This window comes from Chamaea fasciata, unplaced genomic scaffold, assembly GCF_029207755.1.
Source record: "Chamaea fasciata isolate MVZ Bird 193981 ecotype frontalis unplaced genomic scaffold, bChaFas1.0.hap1 SCAF_3, whole genome shotgun sequence".
NCBI lineage: Eukaryota > Metazoa > Chordata > Aves > Passeriformes > Sylviidae > Chamaea > Chamaea fasciata.
In genome coordinates, this window is record NW_027094088.1 from 60,877,702 (window position 1) to 60,889,795 (window position 12,094).

Below are 12,094 nucleotides of genomic sequence, written 5' to 3' on the forward strand. Positions count from 1 at the left end.
TTTCAGGGGGTTTAGTGTTCAATACATTCGTGGTGCTAACACTTTAAATGCATTCATTAAGACAATGATTCTTATCACACTTAGCAACAGCTGGGGAAAGATTTCTGGAGATATATTTTCTATAATTTACTGGTGTATACAGAGCTATTGCTCTTTGTTGAAGAGACTTTGGAAAACTTTTTGTCAATATTCTTTGCAAGACTGTAACTTGAAATGCCATTATAAGCAAGGTGTTTCTCTGAGAAGCCACAACCAGCTGAAAGCCATAACTCTTCCTTATAAAGAATCTACTCCAACTTCTATTAAAATCAATGAAAAGATCTTTCTGACTCTGGCAGGTGCAGAATTGCTCAATAAAATGTTGAAAATACCCACAGGTTATTATTGTTCAGTCCACAAAAAGTCAGCCAAAAACTTAACTGTTTTTCACAATGTAATGTGTGTACATGCGCTTCAATTCTTTTAAAGCACTGGGGGATCCTGGTTCTTCAACAGACTATTCACTGGAGTCAAACATTGGCAAATAACCCTGTGGGCTCAAGAGCTTTTGCTAACAGCCTTTTGTTCACACCTGCTAAACCATTTAAATTTCATATGAAGAGCATGTCTAAGATCTCTCTGTCAAACTGTAAGGAAATGTCAAAGAACCCAAAATGTAGTTCGTGAAAATGTAAAGGAGAGCTCAAAATAAAATCACAGGGCACTAAGGTGTTCCAAGATTTTAGAGCCAGGAACCAGCACAATTCACAAGGGTGACCACCTGCTTTGTGAAGGCATTAGGATTTTCAACACAATCATTTTTATACCAAGTGCAAAAACTTGGAGCAGAGCAAGATTGTATTTTTTAGAAAGGCAGATTTTATCTCTATCTGTGGACTTCAACTGATGGTGAAGCAGTATAAAATTCTGTCGGTAATGATCCTTGCTTTTTATCATGGCTCTTAATTTTAATTTCCAGCAAGATCTGCCTCTGTCTGCAGGTTCAAAAAGTTCTCTACCCAAATTGACTCATCCTAGAGGGAGTGTGAGCAGCAGCTGTCCATGGAAGAAAGAATGTTAAAAAAAATTAAAAAACCAAAGCAGCTTTCTGGGGTCAGTGAAATATTCTGAGCAAAGAGTGCTTTATATTTTCAGATAAAGTTAGAAGCAGTTGTTGCAGGTGCTGGAGGATAAGTAACCTAAATGTTACGCTAAAAAAGTTAGGTTTCTTTGGATAGAATGATATCAGTGCTTATGAGCAGATCACCTTTGGCTTTACTGGGCAATAAATCCTATCCACCTATACATACTGAAGTATGTATATGAAGTATGTAAAAGCAGAAAAGCTTTCACACAAAGATCCACCTATCATTTTGTAACTTTTGTTACACAGTCCATGTTTCAGCCAGTTCAGCCCCTGTCTTTCTGTGAATAATCCACGTGTGCCATTATAGGGATTAGATTTTTTCTCACACAGTTTGTTCAAGCTGACACCATCATTTTACATCACAAGGGCCATTGGAAGGGCACGGCTGTCAGTTCAGTGTTGTGCTTCTTGAGTGGGTTGTACGAAACCTGATTGATATTGCCAGGACCAGTGAGGGTTAGCAGAGGAAGACCACAGCTCCTGGAAGTCTCTGTAGCTTCTTTTAATGCTCAGTTCACCTCTGGCACAGCTAAATATAAAAAAAAAAGTTCACCTGACTTGGGTATTGAGATAGTAGATCTCTATAAATGAAGGGTGGCAATACAGCTAACCATCCATAGGAATAGCTGACCTCTCTCCCTTTCTTTATCAGAATTGTTCTTGATGGTGTCATAGAGTCCTTTATTTAGTCAAGCCTTAAATATTCCAGGAGTCCACTGTTCCCTTGGGAGATTATTTCACAGCTCAATGAACTGTGTAAGGGAGGTTTCCTTACAGCTTAGTCTGACTCGATTTCTAACGACAGGTGGAGTTTCCCACCTTTTTCCTGGTTTTTCAGCCAGAACAGGGTACCTTTTTTTACGGTAGCTTTGTAGGACCAGGGCTAGGACATTGAGGTTATTCTATATCACCTCACATCATTGCCAGGGGAGGGAAAAAAGGACCTCTGCTTCCAAGGAGAAGGGGTTCCTTCTGGTCAAAAAATCATGGCAGGGATAGTCATCTGGTATTGTTTATTGTCGCAGGCTCTGTGGTGAGTATTTTTACATGTGAATCACCCTCTCTTTTGTATACTTTCATTAGTAATTTTGTTGTTGTTACTGCTAATTTTCTTATCTCATTGCTGTTTCCAGTATACTGTTCTTATCTCAGCCTGTGAACTTTGCCTTTTGTGCCTCAGTTGGAAGGAAGAGAGGGGAAGCATCCCATGTTTTTTATTTTTAGTGGCGGTGCTAAATTGGAGAACATCATTCCTGAACCATGACAACCTTACACTGGAAAAAAATATGCAAGGGTATTGCACTTCCTGCAGTATCTGGAATTTGATTCAAAAGATAGTGTAACCATTCCATATGAGCCTCACTCATACCTGTCTCCCAGGTCCTGACTGGTTTTAGTTTCCCTAAAGCATTTTCCTCTTTGGAATTACTGTTTTGCCAGCTATATTAAATACATTTCCCTAATGTTTTTAAGTTCAATAAATGGTGCATATATTCCTGTAGACATAATGCCTAGTTTCATATTTACAGGATTGTTTTAAAGTTTCTCTTCAACCAGCTCAATTAATGGCCGCATTTATCTAACATGGCTAGAGCACAAAAAATATTGCAAACCTTCTAAACAGGTTTAGAACTGATTTTCTTTGGAAAATTGGACCGTTTCACTAAATTTCTGAAAAACAATAATTAAACCCATCAGCAAGGTAGAAAAGTATTCCTGGATATAGTTTTCAAAATTCTGTGTTCTGCCTATGTGTCCATCCTTCTGAATTAGATGACCACTATTTCTCATTGACATTTCCCTACAGCTGGTTCTTGGCCACCCCCTTGGCGAATAAGCAGGGCTTTTCCACCTGGGGAGACATGGGTCCCTGTTGGTATGCACCTTCCAGAGCAGCTAGAGCTGCCAACACCGCGGCTGCATGAGGACTCATGGCCACTTTGGCTGTGGTAGGTTTGGCTGTGCAACTTGACCTTCACCCCATCGCTGGCAGTCGAGATGGAGTGGCCAAGCTGATTGTACCTGCAGATTCACACAGGGCAGAGGTAACACTGAGGTCCTGGCAGGCTCTTTGTGAAGAATGACATAACTTAGAACTGAAGATGGGGTAGGGAGAGGTTTATGATCTCCGTTCTTTCTGTCTGGGAAGAACAGGGTCAGATATTGCCTCCTCTCAGTACAGTATACGTACAGATTTTCAGCAGCTTGTCCTAATCTTCAATATTGAAACTTGAGCAAAACAAATGGAATTTTTCTCAGTCAAGATCCTCCTAATAATTTAGTCTGCAATATGAAAACCTCCTGAAAGGGTCCCTTATTACCAGCAGTCCATGATGACAATCTGATGATCTCTCATTCTGAGATCAATGATGATTTGGAGATGGCAAATTATTTTCCTCTGCCTTTTGGCCTTACACATCAAACTGGAAAATCTCCTGCAGAGAATTTGGAAGAGCAGGTCAGTGATTCCCATTTACCAGTCTATGTGTTAGCAGATCTGGGGACTCTAACGTATACATATGACCAATGGGTAGCATTTCCGATTTAAATTATAATTTCAAACAAGTGCATTTCTAGTTCCTTCATAGCAGCTGAGGTGTTTGGTTTTGTTAGGTTGTGTGATAAAAGGCTGGTTTCTGCACACACACACAAAGCACAGAGGAATAGCAGTGGATAGGGAAACCCCAGAGATATTTCCAGCGTATTTCCAGGCATATTACAGAGGCTCTGGGCCTCCTGAGCTGCTTGCATGCCCCAGTGGCAGCAGGATCAGAAGCCACTGGGTGTGCCTAAGTTCAGCTGCTGGATGGATCCTCACTGCATAAATGTATTTGTGTGTATTTCCCACTAATACATCAACCAGAAAAATGAACAGGATAAGGCCATTGGGGCTTGCTGAGTTTTCTATATAGGTTGATTTTTGTGTCTGGCAGTGTATTTATGTGTATGGGTGCTGTATACATCTGTGTGTCTGTGCCTATTGGAAAGGCATGCTGCTTGTTGGCCATGGGAGCACAGAGCTGCAGCTGCCTTCTCCATGCTGTTGAGCTGCTGGATTCAGCATCATGAACCAGGTTTTGTTCTGAATTTTTCTTGTGTGAAATCCATGTCTGTTTGTGCATTTGCTTTGTTGGATTCAAGCAATTTTGAAAACATTTATTAATTTGTGTCTGTTTGCCACTCATATTAAATGTTCTTTTGTGGTGTTGTTCCTGGCAGTCTTACCAAAGGAAAGAGCCAAATACAAGTGAACTGAGGAATTACAGAAGTGGCCTTAGGGGCTCTTTATCCATTGATCAAAACAAAGTGTACAGGTAAAGCCCAGCTGCTGGCATTGGCACAACACCTGACAGCCTTGGGAGCAGGTACCAAGAAAGCTGGTTTTGAATTGCTAGAGCTGCACACAGAAATCTTAAAAAATACAAAGCTGTCCCACTGAAATAACTGAAACCACTCACACATTTCACTGCTTTGTGCTTGTAAGAACCAGCTTTTTATCATATGGGTCTTTTGATTACCACTGAATACATGCGATGTCCCCAGCTCTCTCTCAAATCAATTACATTTGCGTAATTTCAAATATGTTTTCTTGGGAGGGGAGAATAAGTAATATATTGCATTAAAGTAGTTGATGAGTTGTTGGCTGTGCAACAGTATGCTCTCTAGTTTAGCTTTTACTAATAACTGTGAGTCCTAGATCCCAAGTCCAGTTACTTCTCTTCCTGGCAACACCTGCAGCATTAATGACTGGCAATAGTGAGTTCTGCACCTGGAGACCCCCCACTAATAAAATACATTTCACATTCTCTGGAGAAATATTTGTTAAGACCAAGCCAACAAACTTTTCAGACTCTATAGGTAGCCCAGCACTTCAATGGCCAGTGCACTCACTCTAAGAATTTGGGAGTTTTAATTGCAAAGGGTTTTTTTATGTGAGTAATATTGTCTCCTGCAAAATATTACATATTGAGAAAATGAAAGTAATGAGTTTTTTGAAAATTAATGGTTGATTACCTTGCTCACTGTTTTGTCACAATAGTCATGCTTGCTACTTTACCTGACCCCTCAGGCAGATAGGAGAGCAGTGTGAACAAACATGAAATCATAGTCACTTCAGTTTTCCTCCTGATCTGAGTCTGCTGCTTATTTGCTATGGCCTTGTTCTTCAGAAGAGTCCTGCTGAAACAAGTGCTTGATCAAGTTCAGAATGGCAGAACTGGGATCAGTGCTGGGGGTTTATCACCAGTCTGATTTTCACCTGGTACTGTCTCTTAAAAATCCTTCCCAGCTGAAGCACTTCAAAACCAAATTCCCACATATCATTAGTGGCATAAGAAAATGTTGACAGTTTTGCATAACAGTATTGTGTTTAGATGTCTGTTTAGAGGATGAAGTTATTTGGATTCTATTTATGCATCTTATATCCAGATAAAATATTTAAGGCAGCAAAATGCTTAATTTCTCCAAAGGATATTTATGGTTTTGAAGTGAACAAACACCAAACTATTTTGCTGTGTTCCAAGAGGGAAAAAAAAAACCCCAACAAACCAACAACACCCCACCCAGATATGGTGGATTCTTTCCCCCACTCTAGGCAGGGCTGATATTCAGAATCTTCTTTTCACAGGGTCAGTAACTATCACTGATGAAATGGAGTTTTGTAGCAGATCCCCCTTTCCCCTTTGGAGCCCAGTACCCCCAGCAACCTCCCACATCTCCCAGCCTGGCACAGACCCTGGGTTGCTTGTGGGTGCCAGAATCAGCTGGTGGGGCCACCAGCTGCCTCACCCCACTCCAGCTGCACCCATGGGAGGAAACAGCCACAGAGGGAAGGAAGCAGAAGTACCTCCCCATGCCGCTCCTCCCCGCTGCTGCGGAGCTCCCGAGCAAAGCATGCGCCAGGCTGAGAGTGTTGCTGCCTTAAGAGCTTTTCTCTGGTCTTTACGTGCCAAATCCACATGCTACTGGGCTGCAGACCATGGCCTCTACCCTGGAGAAGTTCATTCATTCTCTGGACTGCAGAGCCCTTCCCAGGGTCCTCCAAATCCAGTCAGGCATCTATTGTCAAGGTGAGCATTGAGTGAGTGTTTTCTGGCAGGGCTTTGCAAGGCTGTATTTGACATTAGGTCCCCCTTCAGACTGGAACACGGAATGTGGGGGAGGCATAGAAGGATGCTCATGGAGTTGTCTCCTTGCAGTTTCCCACCAGCTGAAGGATGAGTGTTTTATCAATGGCTTTGGAAATGTCATTGGTGCAGCGTGCAATCTTCTCACTGGCAGGGAAAAAGAAACTGTAGTTAGTCCTCTTCATATCCTGGAAGGACTACTGGAATAAGACATGAATTTGCTTCACAGTCACAGTCATCAATCCAGCAACTGCAAATCACCTCACTGAGGTTAATTGATTTAACGCATCTTGGATTTCTGGGCATAGCATGGGGAGATGCCTTCTGTCTCAGAAATAAAGAACCAGGGAGTCTGGAAAAGTGACCATGAGGGACCATGAGATCATCCTGAAATTCTGTCCTGTATTTGGGGGCGCTTCAAGTGTGCAACAATGCAAAGGGGTTGGTATGAGCTGGACAGGAGCAACACAGGGATAATATTTTACTGGGTTTTCCTGCTGCACATCTGTTTTTATGATATTTGTAGTGCTCTGCTTGTGCACAAAACACACTCAAAAGGTGGTAAAGAGGCTAGTATTATAGGGAAAAATCTGGTCTTGGTTTGGGCATGGACTTTGTTCAACGATAGTGAAGATATCACGTCAAGCCCATGTGTCAGTCTAGAAAAAGAAAGTTACCTCCATGCCACTGGAAGGGAAAAATTTGGGTTCAACTAAAAAAACAGACAGGGTTTCATGAAATGAGTGAAAGTCTGCTTCGCCTTCAAACAAACACCCACTCCAGGATCCACAAATCTATCTCTACATCAATCTAAATACTTCCATGTTGCTCCATAGTAGAAGGGGAGAGGAGGTGGCCATGGAAAGTCTGATTGGCAGTCAGTAGCTGTGGCCAGAGTGGGAAATTTTTCCCTCCATGACAACAGCCTCTTTGGGCAGAAAGGAAATGGGAAAGGGCATACTGGATCTGTGATGGTAGTGTACTGTCCATGTGCTCCTGATTGCCCATCCCGGCTGCTCTGGAAACTACCTGTGAATAATACTGATATATAGAAAAACTGTTCTGGGAAATAAACTTAGCCAGAGTTACCAGAAACTTTTAAAAATACTCTTTCCTGAACTTTGCTATGTGGCCTGTTCCAGTTTTATCTTTTAAACTGGTCCAGCAGCTGTGACAAATAGGTTCTAGATATGAAAATTACAGCCAAACTGATGAAGGGTAGAATTAAAACTAAGAAAGGGAAGATCACCTCCTTAGGATGGAGTATCCACTGTATTTATCTCTTTTCACACAGCTAGGAAGGAGAAGTGATATGAAAACAAGTTGTATGTATTTGTACATGTAGGTATGCATTTGTACGTGTAGGTATGCATACCCATACATATATATGTGCATATATATGTGTACACAAAATACTGTGAGATGCGTGTGTATATATATATATATATATACATATATATATATATATACACACACACACACAAAAAATGCTATGATAAAATGATGGTATCCCAGCTGTCTGCTGTAGACTGTTCCTACAACCTCCATCCTGCTGCTCATGGATGGTAAAACTAATACCACTACATTTTTGTTGCCAGATTATTTCAGGTTGTGATTCTATTTACTGTCTAAACCCTTCCATGTGAGGAGAAAAACACGGGTGAGTTAGCCCACAGACCATGCTGCAGCAATTCCTCACATGGGAAAGAAAATGACTATTAGCTGTTGACTAGCCTTGGGAGGGGGTGGTATGTGCTCTAGAGACCTGAGAATATTAACATTAAAAAGTGACAACCCTTGTGGTGGTCTGATGCTTTTTTGGTCTTCAGCAGCATCACATCTTCCTGTCCTCTGCTTCTGGTGGCTTCTCAACTGTTCTCATATGTGTTCCACCAGCACAGCAGCTGCAGCACTGACAGCCATGCATGAGTCTCTTGTTTGAACAACAAGCAAGACTGATATATTCTACTTAGCTCCTTGCCCACACAGCCAGCATATCCCAAAAACACTTGCAGGTACTTAGAAACACCAATGTCCTGTAGTAAGCTTCTGTGGGTTCTTCTTCTTCCTTGTTTTAGAGGAAGACTGAGATGCTCAAGACACTCGGTGCCTGGTAGGTTTGCAGGATCTAGGGCTACAAAAGGTCTTCTCAAGCCAGGCCCTCACTCCCTTTCTCTCCCTTCTTCCCTGAGCTCTTTGTCTGTGTCAGATCTTTTCTGAATATTTTCCACCCTTCTGTACCTGGAAACTGGGGTGAACACATTGTTCTGTGATTGCATTATGATTTATGCTACATTTTCTGTTGCAAGACTAGTGCTTCAAAAAGAGTCTGAAGTAATTCCTGTCATATTGCTAAACAGGAGAACGGGCCACTTTGAGCACTTCAGGTTTCCATTAGGACAGTCACTCTTTAGTCCTTCCTCAGTCAGTTCCCTCTGCCCCTGCAACAACCTCTTTGATCTCTCTTACCCCATGCAGTACACCAGCAATCACAGTGTGGGTAATGGTAGGTCTGTCGGCAGGGAATGCGGGTTTATTGCTGTGGCTGCTGGGACCAAATCTGGGCATTTGTGCACTGATTGTAATAGCTCCCAAATGGCTACACAGTCAGCCTGGTCAGCTAAGTGGTTTTGTGGAATAGGATTTTGTAGGAATCTGTAACCATTCTCAGCACAACCTGCAGATAGTATGGGAGGAGATCAATTGTTAAAGCATTACGTGCGATCATTTGAAACTGATCAATCACCAGGGATACTTAATTTTCCTGTGTAAGAATTCAAAATAGGAAGAATTTTTGTAGATGTAAATGTTAATGTATATTCCCCTCTTTCACAACCTGTCCCCCTAAAAAAGGCAAGGTTTCTTAATGTAACTCAGCCAGGTACATAGAATGGCTAATGGAGTAAATAATGGTCTACTACACCCATTAGAGCTGTCACATCAAAGCTGTAGCAGCCAATCAAAGAAGGCTACACCAAGATACATGATAATAAGACAACACAGTGTAATTGATTCACTGTTCTTCTCTGGTGCTCTATGTGCTGTGGGGATGAAACTCTCCTTTTACTCTATTGGAAGCAGCATTTTCTGCACGCTGCACTTAGTTCTAATGATTTTACAAATATAGGACTTGCAAACTAGCCTTACAGTTCCCGACAGATTTTCAGTACCTCTGGACGCATAAGAAAAGTGTAATGCTTTGTGAGGATGGATGTTTTCCATGTGCTGAGGTATTTTTATTAGAAGCTGCAAAGTCAAGCTCCAGGGAGAGAGTGGGAATTTACTTGCCTTTGGCAAGGTAACATCTCTGAAAGAATCCATTCTGCCTCTATATCCATGTAACACCAAATACAATCTAGATCTCTCCTTCCAGACCCAAGCCTGCCTGCTACTGTTCCCAGTGGAGAGCAAGTAGAAAACGTATGCTGTGTGCACTCATTCTACCATTAGTCTCTCTACTGTCCTATAAAAAATTTATGTTCCTGCTGATATTAATGGAATGTGATGTATTTAACTATAGTTCCCCAAACTGCAAATGGACATGACTTTATAGACCCTGCTTCCACATGGAATACTTTCAGCTAGAAAAGCTATGGGCAATTGAACTTTTGCTGCTGGTAGTGAATACTATGATTTAGACACCTTTCTCAGGAAGTTTTCTCAGGTTCCTCTTTACCTCTCTGTTCCTGGCATGAAGAAGAGGAAAGCGTTTTCCTTGAATGATATCAGCAATTTTCATGCTACACCTGGACTTAAGGGTTGGTTGAAGGCTTCCCAGTTTGCCTCTAGGCAGAATAGTCAAGGTTTGAGGCATGTGTTCATACTTCCATGTTACTATTCCGCTTTGGCTCCAGCTGTGTGGGGCTGCATAGTCAGACCCAACCTGCAACCATTACCTACCACTGTCTGACACTTTGCAGAGTCAGAAACGTGGGGTGTTAGTAAGAGCCCTGAGTTCTTCCAAAATGCTTCTCATATCATATTCAAAAGTCCATACAGAAGAAGAGAAATTATAGTCATCCCTGGTTTGAAAACAGAAACACAAGTGGAAGGAGATGGTAGTGCTGCAAATGCCAGGGATGTCTCTCAGGGCAGTTGCTTTGGACTCTGCAGTTATAATGTCCTTGCTACAGAAACTGGACTGTACTGTTGAATCTCTGAAGGGAATAGTAAGGATGATTATAAAATGAAAGCAAGCCTGCCAGACACAAATAACTTGGCAATCAGCACTGATTAGAAAGGAACTACAGTGAAGACTGAAGTACATGACAATTTAATAGCTCATTAAAATATGTTATTAAAAAATTAAATTGCTAAAATCCATTGGGAACTGATTTGATTGATCAAATATCTTTCTTTGATCATTTTAGTAAATATTGATACTTGGTGAGGTAAGTACTGTCTGACCACTGATTTTTACAGATAGCATGCAAGTGTGGGCTTTCATCTTTATGATGCAAAAATTATGTCTGTTTCAATACTGATATAATTATTTTATGGGTAATTGAATTTAATATTTTGCAGGCTTAATTTAGCCAGTGACAGAACAGTAAAAAGTGTCAACTTTAATTGTGAAAAATGAAGAACCGCTCAAGGCACCTCTTCTGTTGGTGTTTGTTGTCATTAGTCTGCCCACAGTCTTCCCATTCTTGCCCCACCTAAACACATACAACAGTAGCAGTATTCCCCCATTTCCTCAGAGACTGGGACTTGCCAGAGTGAGGAAACAATTTGGAGTTCTGCTCTGCAGTTCAGTTACTTGAAAACAGCATGTGCATTGTGTAAATTGCTGTTCCATGACATAGCCTCTTTTACAACAGACCTGTGAAACATATTAGGAAACTCTCTGCTCCTTCTCTGAGGAGAAGGGAACTCTAAGCCAGCAGCCTCCACCTCTGCAGGCTGGGTATGCAGTGAAGCAGCGTGCTGTAGCTGTGGTACTCCAGTTTCTGGGGTTCAGGAAAGTGCCAGATCTGTTCAGGGAGAAAATATTGTTAAGAGGCAACTGTGCAGTCACGTACATTCTTGGTTAATGTCCTTCCAGACCTAAGGGATCTAAAGATTCTTAGAATTGACAGGTTGGGATTCCTCCTCTGGGCAGATGCTTGGTGCTCTCTGACAGCTGTGTGAGAGGCAATGCCAAACAAAACCCTTTGATTTGGAATAGTTCCATTTCAAAACTCATTTTGGTGAACTATAAACAGCATGACTCATGGTTCCTCTTGCCGGCTGCATATTCACATTCGCACACTGCCTCTGCAGTTTTGGTTTCACTCTCTTTGCTTCTGTGACTGGGAAACGGCATCCTTCCAGCATGCATTTCTGCAAGCATTTCAGGGAAGTGATGGGGTCTGCTGAGCATCAACAGAGTTCAAAAGGTCTTGTCAACCCTGTTACTGTAGCTAGAAAAACTGAACACAAAAGGAATCCTTATCTGTCCAATCTCAGCTGCCCTGAGTCCTAATTTAGACAAGAAATATCTCTCAACACTAACAGCTCAAAAATGATCACGAAAGGTAGAATTTTTTTACTGTTTCTAAGCCAACCTAGAGAGAACAAATCCTGTTTCCTTGTCAAGTGTGATAAGCCGATGAGTTGATGAAGGCTGGGATATGAAGTCTGTAATATGTATGAATAAAACAAACAAACTGCCTCTTCAGGATTAATAAAGCTACTTTTTATTACAAAAAGCAACAAATAATTTAAACAGAGGCCAAACATAGACAGCTTTGATGAAGATAATTAGGACTGTATTTCTTAGAGGCAAAATATAATTAAAAATGTTTTCTGCATTTACTGGGTGGATTCTCAGTGGAGTGCATGCCAAGGAAGAACTGCACGT

General features: G+C 41.5%; 1 protein-coding gene across 2 annotated transcripts in view; it reads left to right on the forward strand.

The window, feature by feature from the left end:
* The first annotated feature begins 6,094 nt into the window (after positions 1-6,094).
* THEMIS (thymocyte selection associated) overlaps positions 6,095-12,094 on the forward strand; it is an 80,956-nt gene continuing 74,956 nt past the window's right edge. For both annotated transcript variants that reach the window (XM_066179222.1, XM_066179223.1), the window contains exon 1: positions 6,095-6,195. In XM_066179222.1, coding sequence (XP_066035319.1) covers positions 6,105-6,195 — 91 coding nt within the window. In that variant the 5' untranslated portion in view covers positions 6,095-6,104. The remainder of the gene's footprint in view (positions 6,196-12,094) is intronic.